General features: G+C 44.5%; 1 protein-coding gene across 1 annotated transcript in view; it reads left to right on the top strand.

Moving 5' to 3' along the window:
- LOC149448886 (non-homologous end joining factor IFFO1-like) overlaps window positions 1-22647 on the top strand; it is an 82592-nt gene that overhangs the window by 26627 nt on the left and 33318 nt on the right. Inside the window, exons 2-4 of the mRNA XM_089694110.1 lie at window positions 8995-9055; window positions 14917-15012; window positions 21392-21532. Of these exons, the coding sequence (XP_089550236.1) occupies window positions 8995-9055; window positions 14917-15012; window positions 21392-21532 (298 nt within the window). The remainder of the gene's footprint in view (window positions 1-8994; window positions 9056-14916; window positions 15013-21391; window positions 21533-22647) is intronic.

Below are 22647 nucleotides of genomic sequence, written 5' to 3'. Positions count from 1 at the left end.
CAGGACTTCTCCAGATCTTCCCCCATCCTCTGGAACTCACTACCTCAATCCATCAGACTGTTACCTACCCTCCTCATCTTTAGATGCACCCTGAAAACCCATCTCTTCAGGGAAGCCTTCCCCGCCCTCAGCTAACAGCTGATCTCCTCCACTCTTCCTACCACTCCATCCCCCACAGCTATCTCCTCCTGTACCACCATCCCCTCCCTCCTAGATTGTAAGCTCCAAGGAGCAGGGCCCTCAACCCCTCGTGTATTGTTTGTATTGTTACTGTATTGTCTGATGTTCTGTCCCCCACTATAATGTACAGCACTGAGCAAACCTTTTGGCGTTTTATAAATCCTATATAATAATAATAATAACTGACACTGTGGGGGGGGGCGGGGAACTGACTAAATAACACTGACATCACCAGTGACACTAATACAGTGATCAGTCCCACATGGAAGAAAAATATATTTTAAATATATTTTAAAAATATTCTTCCCAAATACATTGACATATATTTGAAATACTACAATTTTGGACGTATTCAATATATTTAAAAAAAAAAATTATATATATATACTGTATGTTGAAGTGCGTTTTTTATATATTACAAAATATATGAAAAATATTTTTTAAAAATACAGTTTCAAATATACTGTATGTCTTAAAAAAAAAAATATATATATATATATATATATATATATATATATATATATAATACTGTATGTTGAAATGCATTTTTTATATCTTACAAAATATATGAAGAATATTTTTAAAAAATACAGTTTCAAATATACTGTATGTCTTTAAAAATACATTTAATCTATATTTTTGTAATGCATTTACAAATATATGTAAAAATATAGGTAAAATTACTTTTTTATATGGTAAAGAAATCTGAAGAATATATTTAAAAAATATATTTTTTAAATGTTTTTCATATATGTTGTCATATATAAAAAAAACACATTTAAACATACAGTATATATATATATAATTTATTATTTTTTTTTTTTTAATATATTGAATATGGCCAAAATTGCAGTATTTCAAATATATGTCAATTTATTTGGGAAGAATATTTTTAAAATATATTTAAAATATATTTTTCTTCCAATGTGGGGTGCTAACAACATACACTGACACTGTACTGATGACACTGGCTGAGAAGGGGTTAACATCTAGGCACAATCAAAGGGTTAACTGTGCGCCTTGCAATACTTGGTGTGTGTGCTGATTTTACTATGGGATGTGGCGGTTTTTATTCCTTGCTTTGCAGGGAAACAAATACCGGGACATCCCCGCTGTCAGGACAGAGTGTTTGTGTTGTTGCCAATTACAGAGCTCTGTCCTGTCATCCACTTCGGGTCCCGGCCATCAATCGTTAGCCAGGACCCATTGATCGACTTTTGCTGTAACTAATCACAGTACAGCCAGGGCGGCGGGAGCGTGCGGGCGCACGTGGGATCACATATCTGACACGTGATCCAGCACAGAGAGGAGGTTTTGCCGCAGTACTTCTAAGTGAGGCGGTCGGCAAGCAATGTGCAGTGTAGGGAGTGTGGGGCCGTTTTCCTGGCATTGATGGGATGTTACAGCGCAGACAAAGATGAAGTGTAATAAAGTCGCTGGCGGCGGTCCCTGGGGTGCGGGATTGGATCAGATCCTCGCTGTTACTAGGCTCGGCTCTCAGCATCAACTTGCATTAGTACAGCCCAGCCTTGCCTTTCGTGATAGCAGTCCCTGCAGGGCTGAATGTTCTAACCTCAGGGTGAGCCAATCACAAGAACACGGATTCATGGCGGAGGGGGATCATTAAATGGATTTCCTGCCAGCAGTGTAAGTACCTGGGTTTGGCCAGCCTCCTACAGTCCCTGTACAGCAGCGCTGGGGTGTGAGAAGGAGAAGCAGCACAAGGAGCCAATCAGTTCATGTGCAGACAAGAAGCATGCTGATAGGAGGAGAGATCGGAGTGACAGAGAGATGAGCACGTCACCGTACTGCTTCTCCTTTTACTGTCCAGTCACATGCTTGGGGGCAGGTCCGGGATGACCTGGGCTCAGAGGAAGTGGATTGAATGATGCTGCCACCAGACTGAGGACATCTAGTGAAAAGAAATACAGTGGCGGAATCTCTATATTGAAGTTGAACATTGCAGAAAATAAAGCTGGTTTTGCAGTTTTTGTTTTCAATGGGCTATTCATGTCCATCCTGTTACTTCAGGCTGCCATTGTGCTTTATTTTAGGTTTTGTTTTTGATAGGTTGGTTCGGGGTTAAAGCCCCTGCCAACTGGTTTTTGAGGATCTGTGCAACCATTGGGGGGGTTCCCCTTATTTCCTGTCTGGGCAAGAAAGTATGGTAAATCACTCCAGTGGGGACATGGACGGCAACAGAACATTCTCAAGAGGGTTAGATCAATAGTGATCAACTTATGAGGTATAGGGGGCCCCAGCTGTGTCCCCTGACATTACCAAAGGGCCCCACATCATATTCTGTATATGTAATGCTACAGAAGACTGCTGATTTACTATAGGAGATGGTCAGAGACTGCTGACTCACTATAGGAGATGGTCAGAGAATGCTGACGTACTATAGGAGATGGTCAGAGACTGTTGATTTTCTATAGGAGATGGTCAGAGACTGTTGATTTTCTATAGGAGATGGACAGAGACTGCTGACTCACTATAGGAGATGGTCAGAGACTGCTGACGTACTATAGGAGATGGTCAGAGACTGCTGACTCACTATAGGAGATGGTCGGAGACTGCTGACTTACTATAGGAGATGGTTAAAGACTGCTGACTTACTATAGGAGATGGTCAGAGACTGCTGACTTACTATAGGTGATGGTCAGAGACTGCTGACTTACTATAGGAGATGGTTAAAGACTGCTGACTTACTATAGGAGATGGTCAGAGACTGCTGACTTACTATAGGAGATAGTCAGAGACTGCTGACTCACTATAGGAGATGGTCAAGAGATTGCTGATTTACTATAGGAGATGGTCAGAGAATGTTGATTTACTATAGGAGATGGTCCAGAGACTGCTGACTTTCTATAGGAGATGGTCAAGAGACTGCTGATTTACTATAGGAGATGGTCAGAGACTGCTGACGTACTATAGGAGATGGTCCAGAGACTGCTGACTTTCTATAGGAGATGGTCAGAGACTGCCGACTTACTATAGGAGATGGTCAGAGACTGCCGACCTACTATAGGAAATGGTCAGAGACTGCCGACTTACTATAGGAGATTGTCAGAGACTGCCGACTTACTATAGGAGATGGTCAGAGACTGCCGACTTACTATAGGAGATGGTCAGAGACTGCTGACTTACTATAGGAGATGGTCAGAGACTGCTGACTTACTATAGGAGATGGTCAGAGACTGCTGACTTACTATAGGAGATGGTCAGAGACTGCTGACTTACTATAGGAGATGGTCAGAGACTGCTGACGTACTATAGGAGATGGTCAGAGACTGCTGACGTACTATAGGAGATGGTCAGAGACTGCTAACTTACTATAGGAGATGGTCAGAGACTGCTGACTTACTATATTACTTACTCATTAAAATGTCTTTCCAAATAAATTCTTTCACCACTATTACTGACTGCTGGGGTCTGGATATGGCTGTACGACAATTACCAAAGGGTCATAGGTGGTGCACCAGTGGGTTAGAAACTCTGTCATTTTATTATTCACACAATATCTTCCTGTCCTTCTGACAACCACTCCCTTCAGTTCTTGTCCTGGTGTCACAAGGACAGGAAGAAAGACTATATCTCCCCAGTGGGGTCTCAGACAGCAATAACTAATATACAGCAGCATTTATGTGCCCCAGGTCTACCCAAAATTACGTTTTTTGGTTGGGATTCCTAAGAAGATGTGTTTATTGAGAAGACAAGGCACTTTCCCTGAGATAAGAGTGATTATCGGCAATGTTTCACATTGTAGTCACCACTTTCTGATCTCCATCACTTCCTGGATTTCCATTACGTACCTTCATCCCGCTCTCTGAATCCTTCTTTCCTCTCTTTCTTTTTTTTTCCTTTCTTTTTCTTTCCTCTCTTTCTTTCTTTCTCTCCTTTTTTCCCCTTTTACTGCCTTTCTCTCTTTCTTTTCCTTCTCTTTCCTTTCTTTCTTTCTTTCTTTCTTTCTTTCTCTTTCCCTCCCTTTCTTTCCTTTTTTCCTTCCTGCCTTTCTCTCCTTTTTCTTTCTTTCTTTCTTTCTTTCTTTCTTTCTTTCTTTCTTTCTTTCTTTCTTTCTTTCTTTCCTTTTTCTTCCTGCCTTTCTCTCTTTTCTTTCTTTCTTTCTTTCTTTCTTTTTCTTTCCTTTATTCCTTCATTTCTCTCTTTCCTTTATTTTCTTTTTTTTCTTTCTTTTCTATCTCTTCTTCCTTTCCTTTCTTTCCTCTTTTACTGCCTTTCTCTCTTTCTTTTCCTTCTCTTTCTTTTTTTCTTTCCTTTCTTTTTCTTTTTTCTTTCTTTCTTTCTTTCTTTCCTTTTTTCCTTCCTGCCTTTCTCTCCTTTTTCTTTCTTTCTTTCTTTCTTTCTTTCTTTCTTTCTTTCTTTCTTTCTTTCTTTCTTTCTTTCTTTCCTTTTTCTTCCGGCCTTTCTCTCTTTTCTTTCTTTCTTTCTCTCTTTCTTTCTTTCTTTCTTTCTTTCTTTCTTTCTTTCTTTCTTTCTTTCTTTTTCTTTCCTTTATTCCTTCATTTCTCTCTTTCCTTTATTTTCTTTTTTTTCTTTCTTTTCTATCTCTTCTTCCTTTCCTTTCTTTCCTCTTTTACTGCCTTTCTCTCTTTCTTTTCCTTCTCTTTCTTTTTTTCTTTCCTTTCTTTTTCTTTTTTCTTTTTTCTTTCTTTCTTTCTTTCTTTCTTTCTTTCTTTCTTTCTTTCTTTCTTTCTTTCTTTCTTTCTTTCCTTTCCCTTTCTTTTCTTTCTTTCTTTTCTATATTTCCTTCATTTCTATCTTTCCTTTCTTTCTCTTTCTTTCCTTCCTTTTTTCCTTTCCTCCTTTTTCTTTATTCCTTTTTTCTTTTCCTTTCCATTAAGCACCTCTGAATCCGTTCCTTCCATAAGAGCAGGTGTAATGTGTTTTCTCAGCAGATGGGCTGTGTGGCCCGGAGTTGTGTTGTGTAGCTTGCACCTGCTTGGGGTTCCTAACCTGGGGCCGAAAGGATGAGGCGCTGTGATTGGAGGAGAGGGACAAGCTGTTTATTTTAGAACTTTTAAATCTCCCGACGCAGTGACTTTGGCTGGATCTGGGAGCATTGAAAGGACTTGGGTTTTTTTTTTAGAATTTGGGGAGGGGAGGGATGGGAGCCGTTTGTTTAGCCGCAAGGTGTCAGGGACTCGGGAAGCGTCTCGCATACAGAGGAAAAAACACTTTAACTTCAAAGACGAAATGAAAAAAGTTATTCTGTAGCATGTGATTTTTATTAAAGTGTTTGTTTGGTCTTTTTTTTTTTTGTGAAAGAGGAACATCTCAACCAGCCCATGAATTTACTTTCCATTGGCGCCTCTTATACAGAATTCACATACAAGCCCCGCCCTCTGAATCCTTCCTTTCTTTTCTTTTTTTCTTTCATTTCCTTCTCTTCTTTCTTTCTTTCTTTTTTCCTTTCTTTTCTTTCTTTCCTTTTTTTTCTTTCCTTTCTTTCCTTTTTTTCTTTCCTTCCTTTCTTTTTCTTTCCTTCCATTTTGTATTTCCTTCATATCTTTTTCTTTTCAATTTTTCTTTTCTTTTCTATTTTTCCTTTTTTCATATAGCTCTCTGAATTCTTATTTCCTTTTTTTCCTTTCCTTCCTTTCTCTCTTTTCTTTCTTTTTCTTTCTTTCTTTCTTTCTTTCTTTTCTATATTTCCTTCCTTTCTATCTTTCTTTGCTTTCTTTTCTTCCTTTTTTTCTTTTCCTCCTTTTTCTTTATTCCTTTTTTTTCTTTCCTTCCTTTCTCTCTTTCCTTTCTTTCTTTCTTTCTTTCTTTCTTTCTTTCTTTCTTTCTTTCTTTCTTTCTTTCCTTTCTTTCCTTTCTTTCCTTTCTTTCTTTCTTTCCTTTCTTTTCTTCCTTTGCTCCTTTTTCTTTATTCCTTTTTTTTCTTTTCCTTCCATAAGATCAGGTGTAATGTGTTTTCTCAGCAGATGGGCTGTGTGGCCCGGGGTTGTGTTGTGTAGCTTGCACCTGCGTGGGGTTCCTAACCTGGGGCCGAAAGGATGAGGCGCTGTGATTGGAGGAGAGGGACAAGCTGTTTATTTTAGAACTTTTAAATCTCCCGACGCAGTGACATTGGCTGGATCTGGGAGCATTGAAAGGACTTGGGTTTTTTTTTAGAATTTGGGGAGGGGAGGGATGGGAGGGATGGGCTGCCCCTTATACAGAATTAACATAAAAGTCCGGTAAATCCTGCGTTGTCCTTCTCTTTAAAGCCGTTCTTCTGCGACAAATCCTATTACACACCGCCATCTTGAATCTTCCGTTGTCTCTTCCGGCTTGAATGACTCTCCCTTGATCCCGCACATTTGCAGAGGTGCTGAACGTTTTCCATGGGGCCGAAGGGTCAAAAATGCACAATGTGTGGTGTAGAGGTGCAGGGCCAGGGGCAGGAGCTGCCATTTCTGAACCCTGCGTTGGCCCGGCCATTGTATGTTTGAATGCGCAAGTTCCATCTGCCTCTGCTCAGGGTAGGGGATCACTTGGGCATCCTCGCCGAAATTGTCACTGGCTGGCAATGCCTTTGACAATCTGATTGGACGATCTCATTTTTGCTAGGCTCACACCTATGCAGTTTGCGTTTGATCCATTTCTGCAGTGCGTTTTGTGTTTTTGCAGCGTTTTTGATATGCTTTTTTGCAAACAGGTAATTTTCTCCTTCACTGATGTGTGTTGATGAGGCAGCACTGATGGGCACTGATAGATAGCACTGATGGGCACTGATGAGGTGGCACTGATGGGAACTGATAGACAGCACTGATGGGCACTGAAGAGGTGGCACTGATGGGCACTGATGAGGTGGCGCTGATAGACAGCACTGATGGGCACTGATAGAGAGCGCTGATGGGCACTGATAGACAGCACTGATGGGCACTGATGAGGTGGCACTGATGGGCACTGATAGACAGCACTGATGGGCACTGATGAGGTGGCACTGATGGGCACTGATGAGGTGGCGCTGATAGACAGCACTGATGGGCACTGATAGAGAGCGCTGATGGGCACTGATAGACAGCACTGATGGGCACTGATGAGGTGGCACTGATGGGCACTGATGAGGTGGCATTGATAGACAGCACTGATGGGCACTGATAGAGAGCACTGATGGGCACTGATAGACAGCACTGATGGGCACTGATAGAGAGCACTGATGGGCACTGATAGACAGCACTGATGGGCACTGATGAGGTGGCACTGATGGGCACTGATGAGGTGGCACTGATAGACAGCACTGTTGGGCACTGATAGACAGCACTGATGGGCACTAATAGACAGCACTGATGGGCACTGATGAGGAGGCACTGATGAGGAGGCACTGATATGCAGAAATGATGGGCACTGATAGGTGAAACTGATGGGCACCACTGACTGGTGGTACTGACTGACAGCACTGCTGGGCACTTCCTTTCTTTTCCATATGTGTGGCCGCGTTGGCACCAGGAAAAAAAAAAGCTTTATAATTTGTTCCTCGCAGGGCGATGATAGACGATTTACACAAGACCAGCTACTTGCACCTCCAAAAGAAAAACTGAGCGATGAGCCGGGGAGGCGATATTCTACAAGGAACATAAATATGTGTCGCGCTAAGTGCGCCAGCGCCAAAAGTGGGCGTGGTTTACATTGTGCTAAATATTGGGCATGGCTTAAAGGGGGTGTGGTTAGAGTCTGAGATGACTTACACAGTGCAGAATGTGGTGATGACTCTGTATGCAGGATGGAGATGACATGACAATGGCTGTGTGCAGGATGGAGATGACATGGGGATGGCTGTGTGCAGGATGGAGATGACATGGGGATGGCTGTGTGCAGGATGGAGATGACATGGGGATGACTGTGCAGGACGGAGATAGCATGAAGATGGCTGTGTATAGGAGGGAGATGACTGTGTGCAGGATGGGGATGATTATGTGTAGGATGGAGATGGCATGAAGATGGCTGTGTGCAGGATGGAGATGACATGGGGATGGCTGTGTGCAGGATGGAGATGACATGACAATGGCTGTGTGCAGGATGGAGATGACATGGGGATGGCTGTATGCAGGATGGAGATGACATGGGGATGGATGTGTGCAGGATGGAGATGACATGGGGATGGCTGTATGCAAGATGGAGATGACATGGGGATGGCTGTGTGCAGAATGGGGATGACATGACGATGGCTTTGTGCAAGATGGAGATGACATGGGGATGGCTGTATGCAGGATGGGGATGACATGGGGATGGCTGTATGCAGGATGGAGATGACATGGGGATGGCTGTATGCAGGATGGAGATGACATGGGGATGGCTGTGTGCAAGATGGAGATGACATGGGGATGGCTGTATGCAGGATGGGGATGACATGGGGATGGCTGTATGCAGGATGGAGATGACATGACAATGACTGTGTGCAGAATGGAGATGACATGGGGATGACAAGCAGGCATGTCAGAGTTGTCCGTTAGTCATGGCCATGGCTGCACCCTAGGCGGCTGGCTAGTTCCCTTAGTGGTAGCCCCCGGCCCTGATTCCTGGTCATGTTACTATTTGTCTGATGAGTGGAAGGATCGGATTGTGACATGTGTGGGTGATCCGTCTGCTCATGTAGTATGATTTGTCTGCTAGAAATACATGGAATCCATCAGTGATAACACGCAGCCTATTAAGATGCAGAAGGTCATTTAGAGACTGCTAGATATATATCACGGGAGGACGGACTATTCCTTGAAATGCCCCCCCCCCCGCCCTCTTGTTCATCCATATCGCTCATACTGATGCGTTTGAATGTGATTCTCCTGATTGTGTTTTTTCTTCCAGATGGGAGGAGGAATATTCGGCTCGCGTCCAGCTGCAGCAGAGAGTGGCGGAGCTGGATGAGGTGAGATGGACTCTTCCCCGTTATGTCATACGTCTGTACATCTCCGATACGCCCTCCTGCAGTCCCCGCTCCCTCTCAGCCATGAGGCCGGGTTCACACCTATGCAGTTTGCATTCGATCCATCTCTGCAGTACATTTTGCATTTTCGCACATGCGTTTTTTATGCATTTTGCATTTTTTTTTCTTGTTGCTAGGCAGATTAAAACGCAAAACGCATCAAAATCATATGAAAAACGCAATACATGTTTTTCTGCAGCATCTCCATTGAAGTCTATAGAACCAAAAAAGCAACGGTTTGCGTTTAAAAAAGTCCCTGGCCTTTTAAAAAAAAACGCACCGGGGTGAAAACGCGGAGATGTGAACCTGTCCCATAGGAAATCATGTTAAATGGATTGTAGTGCGTTTCTGCAAAACGCAGAGGTGTGAACATGTCCCATACAGGGGCGGACCGATATGTCATGGGGCCCCCGGGCAATAGGAAATCATGGGGCCCCTGTGTCCTCGCCTACACTCAAATCACACCCAAAAAATCCTATGAAAGGTACCAGGGGCATCTCATGGGGCCCCCTACTGTCCCCGGGCCCTCGGGCAGTGCCCGAATGGTCAGTCTGCCCCTGGTCCCATAGGAAATCATGTTAAATGGATTGTAGTGCGTTTCTGCAAAATGCAGGGCAAAACGCAGAGGTCTGAATGTGTCCCATACAGGGGCGGACTGATAAGTCATGGGGCCCCCGGGCAATCATGGGGCCCCTGTGTCCTTGCCTACACTAAAATTACACCCAAAAAAGCCTATGAAAGGTACCAGGGGCATCTCATGGGGCCCCCTACTGTCCCTGGGCCCTCGGGCAGTGCCCGGGTGCCCGAATGGTCAGTCTGCCCCTGGTCCCATAGGAAATCATGTTAAATGGATTGTAGTGTGTTTCTGCAAAACGCAGCGGAAAACGCAGAGGTGTGAACATGTCCCATACAGGGGCAGACTGATAAGTCATGGGGCCCCTGGGCAATAGGAAATCATGGGGCCCCTGTGTCCTTGCCTACACTCAAATCACACCCAAAAAAGCCTAGGAAAGGTACCAGGGGCATCTCATGGGGCCCCCTACTGACTTTGGGCCCTCGGGCAGTGCTCGGGTGCCCGAAAGGTCAGTCCACCCCTGGTCCCATAGGAAATCATGCTAAACGCAGCGGAAAATGCATGGGTGTGAACCTAGACTCACGGCGAATCCGCTGCATCCTTCCACATAGCCTAGGCAGGAAATCTCCACTGATGTATATTTTCCCACCTGTTGATAATTTCCTCGCACATACGAAGCGTGACATTGGAATCCCAGAATGGACTGTAAAAAAAAAAAAAGTTCACTTTCCTATACACTAGCGACCTTCAAAGTATCCCCTTGCGAAGTGACGCACTTTTCTAGATGACTGCGCCGCCACCGGAAACATTCCTGGGATTCATTTTCCAGAACGCTGCGCAGGATCTTTGGCTGTCCGGAATGTCATCAAAGCATTTTTTTAACTTTTGACAGAGACTAAAGTCGCACGGTGCTAAGTCAGGAGAATAAGGTGGTCGGTTAGGTTTCAGAATGGATTTCTGGGCCAGGACCTTGCAAACACTTAAAGCATTGTGTGCAGGAGCATTGTCGTGGTGGATAATCCATTTGTCAGGCCAGAGTTGTTTTTTTTTCCTCCGAACAGATTCCCGCAACCTTTTCATTTTCCACCTTTGTATCCATCCTTTGTGTTTTTGGTGGCCCACTTCTTGCGTCATCGTTGACATCTTCCCACCCCTTCTTAAACCGCCCCTGGTCCCATGTACATGAGGCCTGACAGTGACCTCCACTAGCTTCTGAATCCTCTCTCCTCTTTCCTGGTGCATTGTGAACACAGGAGGTCTCTCGCTTGGCATGGGCACCATTCGCAGAATACCTCGCATTTTTCTCAATGAATGCAAAGCGTTCTCTGATTGGACAAGAGGTGGGGTGGTGACATCACAATCTCCACCTCACCTAATCAGTGAACACCTTGCATTCATTGAAATGAATTCAAGCAGTTCTGCAAATGGTGTTCATGCTGGACCAGCCACCTCCTGTGTCCACAATACAGCAGGACAGCTGCTTGGCACAGGACCTGGAAGCTAGCAGCCATCAGTGTAGTAGCTGTGTCAACGACAGTGATTTCCAGCTTACATAGGGATCTGCCTGGTATGACACGTCCATACGTACATTAGTCCAGGCTGGTGCAGAGCTGTGTAAATCTTAGACCTGGAGGAACAGAAATCCAAATTCTTTGGCAGGTAAAACAGATCTCATATACTGGGGGTTGGGCAAACATATGGAAACACTTCATCATTTGCAGGAGTGAAAGTGACAACATGTTTCCTGTTGAAAACGGAAGTGATGTAATATTCTTTTGCTTCTGCTGTGTGATGAGACACCTAGCTAATTGGTGGGAAGCCTCACTTTCGTTATTCACGTCAGCCTTCAAGGGACAAAAGCACATTGTGCAGGATTGTGACCCGGAATAAGAAAACAACTGCTGGAAAAGTGACTGCCGAGCTCAATCTCAGTTCTTTGAAGACTGAGTCCTGGGAAGACTGAGTCCCGGGAAGACTGAGTCGCGGGAAGACTGAGTCCCATGAAGACTGAGTCCTTTGGAGACTGAGATTGAGCTCTGCAGTCACTTTTCCAACAGAAAAAAAGACTGAGTCCCGTGAAGGCTGAGTCCTGTGAAGGCTGAGTCCCATGGAGACTGAGATTGAGCTCTGCTGTCACTTTTCCAGCAGAAAAAAAGACTGAGTCCCGTGAAGATTGAGTCCCGTGAAGATTGAGTCCCGTGAAGATTGAGTCCCGGGAAGATTGAGTCCCGGGAAGACTGAGTCCCGGGAAGACTGAGTCCCGGGAAGACTGAGTCCTGTGGAGACTGAGATTGAGCTCTGCAGTCACTTTTCCAGCAGTTGTTTTTTTATTCCGGGTCACAATCCAACGCAATGTCCTGTTGTCTCTTTCGGTCAGTCGACTGTGCCACCCGCGCTTGTGCTGACCAGACGACGTTTTCCTGGAAACTGTATACGCCGTCATCACCTTTGGTACTGTGCCTCGCGACACGACATATAAATTGTCAACTTGTCAACAGTCACAGAGGCACCAGCTTAGTGACACCAACAGTTTGCCTTCTTTGAAGCTCAGTAAGCTCTGACATGACTCTGTATTACTAGCAGTGCACACAGTGAATGACGAACGTGAGGCTTCCCACCTGTTAGCTGGGTGTCTCATTACACAGCGGAAGCAAAAGAATGTTACATCACTTCCATTTTCAACACGAAACATGTCATTACTTTCATACCTGCAGATCATGTAGTGTTTCCATTTTTTTGTCTAACCCCTGTATGGGCATCATTTGTATATTTAGCAGTTCGCTGTGAGTATTATATCTTGAATAAAGTTCCCAAACTCAGGATGCATACATATATATGGGTGTACATTAGATACCATGGATGACTTTCACCTCCAGTAGAGACTTGGAGGCACCTGTCTTGCATTCCCCATGCCCGCCAGGCATACCCCAGACATCGCTGTCTTCTTGGATACTTGTTTATGGCTCCCATAAAAAGCTATGTTTGAGCAGAACAGACATCCTAACTCCTACTGGTTCCTCTCAGGACCAGAGGTCATGTCTACATAGGTTCTCATTTATCCAGGTCACCTTATAGCTGCCAGCAGCAAGTATCACTTTTAACTGGACTTCTGTAATGATCCAATCTCTATGGAATGTGTCAAAAGCTTCCTGATTTCCTGACACCCAGAGTGGGATTATATAACTGGGACAGAAAGGTTCCACAACTTTCACATGTCCCATTTATCTTGGACAATCAACATCTGCCTTGACACATTCCTTGGTGATTTGGATTGAGGTGTGGATATAAATCTATGTTCCTGACACTTGTTAGAAGTGGTGTGGGTAAGCAATGAAACATCTTCAACATTACAGAAGAAGTCTAGATGAAGGTGACCAACTGCTGCTAGCTATACCATGACCTGTATACTAGAGAACCTTCAATGAAAACTGAACAAGACACTTGGATGAGCTGTGAAAGGTCTTCAGCATATCAGAGCAAGTCCAGTTGAATGTGACTAACTTATACTAGATATACCATGACCTCGACAAATGAGAACTTTCTCCGACAACTGAAGGAAACACTTGGGTGAGTGGTGAAAGGTTTGAAACATTTCAGAACACGTCTAGTTGAAAGTGACTAACTACTACCATGATATGAATAAATTAGAACATTCGCCGGCAACTGAAGAAGACACTTGGATGAGTGGTGAAAGGTTTTCAGCATTTCAGAACAAGTCCAGTTGAATGTGAATGCCTACTACTAGATGTACCATGAGTTGGATATTGGAGATCCTTCAATGACAGCTGAGGAAGACACTTGGATGAATGGTGAAAGGTCTTCAGGATCCCAGAGAAAAGTGACCAACTACTATTGACAACTAAAGAAGATACTTGGATGAGTGGTGAAAAGTCTTCAGCATTTCAGAACAAGTCCAGTTGAATGTGACTAAGTACTACTAGATATACCATGACCTGGACACTGGAGATCCTTCAGTGAATGCTGAAGAAGACACTTGGATGAATAGTGAGAGGTCTTCAGGATCTCAGAAAAACTCCAGTTAAATGTGACCAACTACTACTGACAACTGAAGAGGACACTTGGATGAGTGGTGAAAGGTCTTCAGCATTTCAGAACAAGTTCAGTTGAATGTGACTAACTACTACTAGATATACCATGACCTGGACACAGGAGATCCTTCAATGACAGCTATAGAAGACACTTTGATGAGTATTGAAAGGTCTTCAGGATCTCAGAAAAAGTCCAGTTAAATGTGACCAACTACTATTGATACACCATGACCTTGATACTGGAGAACCTTCAATGACAACTGATAAAGACACTTAGATGAGTGGTGAAAGGTCTTCAACATTTCAGAACAAGTCCAGTTGAGAGTGACTAACTTCTACTAGATACACCATGAGCTTGACAAATGAGAACCTTCTCTGACAACTGAAGGAAACATTTGGGTGAGCAGTGAAAGGTTTTCCACATTTCAGAACAAATCTAGTTGAAAGTGACTAACTACTACAAGACATACCATGACCTGGATAAATGAGAACATTCGCCGACAACTGAAGGAAACACTTGGGTGAGCGGTGAACGATTTCAGCATTTCAGATTAAGTCCAGTTGAATGTGACTAACTACTACTAGATATACCATGACCTGGATACTGGAGATCCTTCAATGACAGCTGAAGAAGACACTTGGATAAGTGGTGAACGGTCTTCAGGATTTCAGAAACAGTCCAGTTAAATGAGGCCAACTACTATTAGATACATCATGACCTTGATACTGGAAAACCTTCAATGACAACTGAAGAAGACATTTGACTGAGTGATGAAAGGTCTTTAGCTTTTCAAAAAGAGTCCAGTTGAGTGTGACTACTATTAGCTATACCATGACCTGGATAAATGAGAACCTTCAAACACAGGACCATGGGATCAAGTAGGAGTTAGGATGTCTGGACTTTAAAACATAGTTTTTATTGGAGCCGTAAACAAGTATCTTATCCAGCAAGAGAGGATACTGGGGTATGCCGGGTGGCAAAGGGGAATGCAACTGGCTTGGATAAGATACAAAGTCTTCAACATTACGGATAAAGCCCTGCTGAATGAGACCAACTACTACTAGATATACCAGGCTCTGTTATAACACATTATTGTAGGTAAGGCCATGTGTGTTCATAAATCCTTTTTTTCCCACTTCCTACATTGTTACTGATATTGTCCTGTCCTGTTGTCACACAGGAGGCTCAGGAGTCCGCTGTATACCAGGAGGAACTAGCCATGAAGGTCAAACAGCTAAAGGCTGAACTTGTCGTCTTCAAGGGCTTGATGAGCAATGTGAGTACTCCATGTCACATATTACTTTTTGTTTCTTTTTGTATTATTTCTTCAGCTCATCCGAGAGGTTGTCTACGTCCCCACGCTGGACATTTCCCCTCAGTTCTCCTCCTTCGGGAAACATTAGTGTGCGTTACTTCAGCGTACCTCAACACAAGGCACACTGTGCAGTGCATTGGGGTGTCATCTACTTCACATGGAACCCCAAGGGGCACAAGGGTGGAAGTTTGCAACAATGTAACAACGTTTGAGGCCACCCTCCTCCAAAACTAGACATCACATGTTTGGCATAGCTGTACAAACCTGAAATACATTCACTAAACAAGACAGGAAAAGTATATTAACACACTATGGCCTCGTTTACACGGACAGCAGTGGGGCAGTAAATACAGGTGGTCAAGCTGTGGTTCCATTACCCCATTATACAGCCTAATGCCTTGACAACACTGGTGGGTAATAAGTCTGTGTTTTACCATTTATTTGCACATTGACTTGATGAACCTTGCTAAAAAGTTGTGATTGAAAGTTTAGAAATGTTGCAGTAAAATTGACTTTACAAAGAACCTCGTCTGCATTGTACAAAATATTCCAAATTGAAATATCAGCTTACTGGAGATGGGAATTCCTCTCCCGTTGTCATGTGGTTGGTGTTGCGTCTCCAGCACTTTATTCTACAGCGTTCTCCTACCCTTGTTGCATAAATTCATGGCACATCGCATGCAGTTTTGTTGGGGTTTTTGGTGGATTAACTCTGATTACTAGTTATATTTACATTGCCAATGATTGGGGATCAGATCGTTATTGATTAGAGATACAGCTACATTTCCTACAATTGGATCGGCCTGAAACAACAAAACTGGAGCTACACTGGTATACCCATATGGAAGAAAAATATATTTCAAATATATTTTAAAATACTCTTCCCAAATATATTGACATATATTTGAAATACTACAATTTTGGCCGTATTCAATATATTTCAAAATATATTTATATATATATATATTGCATGTTGAAATGCATTTTTATTACAAAATATCTGAAAAATATTTTCAAAAAATACATTTAAAATATACTGTATGTCTTTAAAAATAAAAAATCTACATTTTTGGAATGCATTTACAAATATATGTAAAAATGTATGTTAAAATGACTTTTTTATATGTTAAAAAAAATTCTGAAGAATATATTTAACCCCTTCACGCCGGCGTCTGGGCCTAGACGCCGAGCGGCCGCACATTTGCGCTCAATATACAAAATACATATTTGCCGAGAGCGTGCGCCCTGCACGCTCCCAGCACACATGTCCGGTACTCACGGAAAGGTCCCGGTCTCCTCTTTCGATCGGGACCTTTCCCGATCATGTGACCGCCGTGACGACGCATCACGGCGGTCACATGATCCCTAAACCCCGCCCGTCCCGGCTTCTGAAACTCTTAAAGGACCGGGAGGCGCCGGCGTGAAGGGGTTAAAATATGTATATTTTTAAAAATCTATATTTTTTAAAATATATTCTTCAGATTCCATATAAGCGCAATGGTTGAGTCTTAACATGCGGCGGCCATATTTATGCGTATATGGGGCTCTGCTGTTTTGTGCTGAGAGCGCACTCAATGCGCTCTCCCACTGACCGTGCTGTCACTGGTGGGATAGGCCCCCTATCATGTGATCTCTGTGACTGTCAGTCACATGACCAGGAACTCCACCACCCAATGTTACGGTCCCCTTAAAGTGTTGCGGAGAGGCATCAGCAAGGAGTTAAACTCCAAACCTTCTGCCTGCAGAGATGACTTCATACGCTGTCTTAATGAATCTACCGGCAGCTAGAAATTCACTGATCTTGAATTTTGAAGATAAAAATAGGGCTTGACATACTTTCTTCCCTTTAAAAACACATATTGTCAAACAGGCTGTGACAGATTATGGGGGAGAAGTCTGGAGAAGTCTACACGACAGGATTGTTTTACCCTCCTGGGAAATTTCCAAACGTTGGAGTTTATTAAAAGTAGCATATGGACAATCGGTTGTGATTGATGTCCCTGTGATCTTCTTATGATAGATGTTATTATTATAGAAGAGGGTCCTGCTGGTTGTGTCGTATAAATCACATTTCTGGCAGTATTTACAACTCGAATCGCTTTTAAAACAAGAAGAACCTGAAGAGCCCAATGGTCTTAAAGCCAGTGCCAGGATAAGGTCCTTCAACACCCAAGGCCAATGTGCCCCCCAGCCTATGACCTATGAACTACGTCTGCAGTAGAGGTTGCACGTTCTGCCCATTTTACACCATCTTCCTGCTAGGTGGCAGGCTGCCTCGCACGTGGCCCTAGCGAGCAGCCGAGCTGACCCCCAATGTAAAAATGACCTTCAGGGCAATATGATACCTTTACCCAAGACCCTCCTGACTGTGTGCTTATTCCCCTACACTCCTAGGGGTTCTAGGCACTGGGCACCTTTGCTATGCCCGACAACCAAGGGATACCAGCAGAACTCATGCTCGCGCTCTTCAAAGCAGCATTCTTACTGATTAAGAGCACCACAAGGCTGGAAGTGGGTAATGTTCTTCTACTGAAGGCCCCAATCATTAATGGCTCCAATAGAGCCACACAGTTCAGTCATGTAACAGGCTCTTGGTCCCAGGCCCTGCTGGTGGCTACTCTTCTCCCTGCAGTAAGATGGGCCTAGGTTCTTCCTGACCCAGGCCCAGGATGGTGGAAAGGGGTACACCAGTTTCCAAGGTCCTCTCTTCTTTTTCTCTTTGGGCTAGGATGGGGAGCCCCAGGGCACCCTGCCCTACCCCAGGAGGGGGGTGAGCAGGAGCTCAACAGACAGATGTTGCCTCTTCCTCTGGTCTTACCTACCTCATTCTTAGGTCTTCCCTAGACTCCCAGCCTTTTCCCAGGGAGAGGAGGCACCTTGAAGGGGAACCTGCTCTACTAACTGCCTACATGCTGATGTGCCCAAGGCAACTTCCTCTTCTACCCCTCAGCCCAGACCTGCCAAAAATGATTTGTATTAGTGTCTTGTCCTGTCTTTTAAGGAAGTACTGAGATTTGAGGCAATGTCATTTCAGTTCGAACCCGAGGGAAACTATCACATGATAGTGGTCTCCTGGCCCAATCAGCTGAGGCTGTGGAGTTCCCTGCTCCCCAGTCGTACATATCAAATGGACGGGGATGCTTTGGGACATCATTGACCCAATATGGCCATTCAATTGCTTGTACAAGCAGCGGGAGGGGACGTCCCCCCTTACGTTGCCTTCCGAAGCTCTCTTGAGATCTCCCATCCCACCAGGAGACCCAAGCGACTAGCCAGACAGCCGAACAAAGCTAGGATCAGCTTTGATCGGCTGTCCCTTATAGTAAACCGGAAGCAATGACCTGACGTCCCTTTCAGTTTACTCGGAAACTATCGGCGCCATTTTTGAAAAACTCTAAGCATTTCAAAACACAGATCTTGATGTTTTGAATGCTTTCAAGTGCAGAGGAGGAATTTGGGGTCTTATAGAGAGCAGATCTCACCATAAAGAGTACCTGTCATGTGTTTATTGCTGCCACAGGGGATGTTTACATTCCTTGTGACACCAATAAAAGTGATTAAAAAAAAATAAAAAATTAAAGTGACAGTGTAAAACGAAAAAAAAAAAAATGTATTGCACACATGTGAGGTATCGAATGTCAGATCATAGACCTAAAGTGGTAACCTGTAAAGGCTTTTAAAGTTTAGCCTATGATAAGTAACATTTATGTCATTTGCTGCCGTTGCACGGGCGTGCACAATTTTAAAGTGTGACATGTTTGGTATCTATTTACTCGGCGTAACATCGTGGAGAACGTTCTGCTGCCTGTAACACTGTTCAGCATGACCGTTTTGGTGGTGGGTCAGTGATGGTCTGGGGAGGCATATCCATGGAGGGACGCACAGACCTCTACAGGCTAGACAATGGCACCTTGACTGCCATTAGGTATCGGGATGAAATCCTTGGAGCCATTGTCAGACCCTACACTGGTGCAGTGGGTCCTGGGTTCCTCCTGGTGCAAAGGGTCTTGGGTTCCTCCTGGTGCAAAGGGTCCTGGGTTCCTCCTGGTGCAAAGGGTCCTGGGTTCCTCCTGGTGCAGTGGGTCCTGGGTTCCTCCTGGTGCGGTGGGTCCTGGGTTCCTCCTGGCGCAGTGGGTCCTGGGGTCCTCCTGGTGCGGTGGGTCCTGGGTTCCTCCTGGCGCGGTGGGTCCTGGGTTCCTCCTGGCGCAGTGGGTCCTGGGGTCCTCCTGGTGCAGTGGGTCCTGGGTTCCTCCTGGTGCACGGCAATGTCCAGCCTCATGTGGGTAGAGTATGCAAGCAGTTCCTGGAGGATGAAGGAATTGATACCATTGAATGGCCCCCACGCTCCCCTGATCTAAATCCAATAGAACACCTCTGGGATGTCATGTTTCGGTCCATCCGACGCCGCCTGGTTGCACCTCAGACTGTCCAAGAGCTCAGTGATGCCCTGGTCCAGATCTAGGAGGAAATCCCCCAGGACACCATCCGTGGTCTCATTAGGAGCCCCCCCGACGTTGTCAGGCATGCAGACAAGGACGTGGGGGCCACACAGACTACTGAGAACCATTCTGAGTTGCTGCAATGACATTTCAGCACAATGGACTCACCTGCTGCATCATTTTTTCACTTGGATTTTCGGGGTGTCTTTGAATTCAGTCCTCTGTAGGTCGATCATTTTCATTTCCATCAAACGATGGGGCGTCCTTACATTCCTAACACATCACCCCGTTCATGTCAGTATAGAGATCCAGCAGGAGATTCCTCCCCATTGAGATCTGATGGGTTTTCAACGTGTTCCTTTCATTTTTTTTGAGTAGTGTATATACAGTTGCAGTTCCTTCTCTACTCAGGAAATTAATAAAATGTTCAGATACATTAGAATCGCCTGTTATTTCTTTTTGCTGTGTGTGCCCCACTGGGGCATAAACTTCCCTTCATTTTCTGTCCCGGAGACACAACAGGAAGTGAGGGGAAATCTCTCCAATGTGGGTCAGGTGTCCCCATTGGATGATTTACTCTTACCTCCTGTTTTGGTGAGAACTGTAAAATGTTGGATTCCCCCTCACATTCTGTCCCAAGTGGAGCCAGAGAAAAATCTGAGAGGAGCTGAAACTCCCACACTCAATCCAAAATATTTTATTTAGTTTTGCATAGAATGGGAACTATTGATCTCTATAATTTTTCTTCCTTGCACCCCTCCTCTATATGGCAGTTACATTTATAACGAAAAAACTTTCAAAAACTGTTTTCATTATATATCTTATTTAAGACCTGGGGGTGTCCTCACTGGGTCTCTGTGCTTCTCTATGTAACGCAGGCAGATGATGGCAGGTGGAAGGGGCTATCATAGCTTCCTGAAAACATCATAGCACCCTGCCTCAATACTCCTCTCAAGAGCCCGCAGTCCTGATGCAAGCAGTGGGCGGGGCTCTTGGGAGGAGTAATGCAAATATTATAATGCCTTGATCAGGGGCAGACTGACCATTTCGAGCACTCGGGCACTGCCCGAGGGCCCGGGCTCAGTAGGGGGCCTCATGAAATGCCCCTGGTACCTTTTTATAGGCTTTTTTGGGTGTGCTTTGAGTGTAGGCAAGGACACAGGGGCCCCGTGATCCCCTATTGCCCAGGGGCCCCATGAGTTGTCAGTACGCCCCTGCCATTGATAGGTGGATGTCATTCTGGAAGAGTGGGAGTTCTCAGTCAGACTGTATTTGCATAAAGACCAGCCTAGGTAATGCTGAGTCTCCATGATTAAAAGTACTGAGAGCCAATGAATTAAAGGGGCGGGGCCAGGGACATTCAGGCTGGGGAGGAAAGTGCTAGATGATGCTGGGCATCCTCCAGCCAGGAAATGGGGCGGAGCTCTATCTGACTTGCTGCAGCTTCTAATGCACGTTGTGAGAAGCTCACAGTGTGCAGTGAAATCAGAGTAAGCCATTTCAGTCCAGAAGAGGAGCCGGTACAACTGGGCAAGACTGGAGAGAAAGCAGGCGGCCAGCTTTAAGTCTTTGATAAAAAACAGTTCACGTCATTTAGCAGCTGAGAAATGCTTTATGTAATGGAAATGATTACAAGAACCACAATCAGCGACGCGGAATCTCTTCTCTGAAAACAAACAATCAGGAAAATTGAAGGTTCCTCCCCTCCCCCCCCATCACCCTGATTACCGCACAGTGCGGGGAGCGGGTAACATTTTCCGTATGTGTTGGTTCTCATCCAAATCTGACTTTGGGCTGCACTCACCATCATTGTGAAATATCTCGACTATAAAATAATAAACAAAAAAAATAATGATATAATAAAAAAAAAGCTAAAAAAAGCCTCCTGAATTCTCTTCTAGAACCTGACGGAGCTGGACACCAAAATCCAGGAGAAGGCCATGCGGGTGGACATGGACATCTGCCGCCGGATCGATATCACGGCCAAACTGTGCGACGTGGCTCAGCAGCGCAGCTGTGAAGACATGATCAACATGCTACAGGTGTGTGATTGGGGCATGGGGTGGGTGTGGTTTCCAGAAGTCAAGCGACTCTTCAATTTATAATCAAAAGAATGTGTATGCTGTGATTCCCCACGAGTGCACCAATCAGAATAATTCCTTCGACTAGGTACTAAAGATACAAAATTTGATATATTTATATTCGTAATTTGACATTTTGGATTGATATAATTGGTCATTGGGAGTCCACACCCTGTGTAAGCTCCATGCTGGATGGTGGTGGAGCTTACACAAGGTTTATGCCTTCTTCCTGGCTATTGGCTCTTTATGATGGCCATAAACGGATCGAAATGCAGCCGGTTCAGCAGTGACTGGCAGTATTTCGAACCATCTATGGGCAGGTTGGTTGTACACAAGTCGATCATGTATGGCCAGTCTTAGGCCCAAGCATTGCATTCAAGGGCTACAATAGTACATTGAGAGAGTGAAGTGCACCAATCAGATTTATTCCTTCAGCAGAAATTCCACCAGTTACTAAAGATACAAAATTTGATACATTGATATCCATAATTTACCATTTTGGATTGATATAATTGGCCATTGGGAGTCCACACCCTCTGTAAGCTCCCTGCTGGATGGAGGTGGAGCTTACTCAAGGTTGATGTCTTCCTCCTGGCTATTGGCTCCTTATGATGGCCATAGATGGATCGAAATGCAGCCGGTTCAGCAGGGACTGACCAAATTTTGATCCATCTATGGGCAGGTTGGTTGGACACAAGCTGATCTCTCGATCATGTATGGCCGAACTTAGGCCCAAGCATTGCATTCTGGTAGGAGGCCACATACATGGAAGGTCTGGGCATATACCGAGGGCTACAATAGCTTATGGAGAAAGTGAAATGCACCAATCAGAATTATTCCTTCAGTAGAAATTATTCTAGATACTAAAGATACAAAATTTGATACATTTATATCCATAATTTGACATTTTAGATTGATATAATTGGTCATTGGGAGTCCACACCCTGTGTAAGTTCCATGCTGGATGGTGGTGGAGCTTACACAAGGTTGATGTCTTCCTCCTGGCTATTGTCTCCTTATGATGGCCATAGAAGGATCGAAATGTGACTGGCTCAGCAGGGACTGGCCGAAGTTTG

This window comes from Staurois parvus, unplaced genomic scaffold (genome assembly GCF_062004578.1).
Source record: "Staurois parvus isolate SC_StPar_1 unplaced genomic scaffold, SC_StPar_1.0 ptg000651l, whole genome shotgun sequence".
Lineage (NCBI taxonomy): Eukaryota > Metazoa > Chordata > Amphibia > Anura > Ranidae > Staurois > Staurois parvus.
This window is presented reverse-complemented; position numbering and strand designations above follow the sequence as displayed.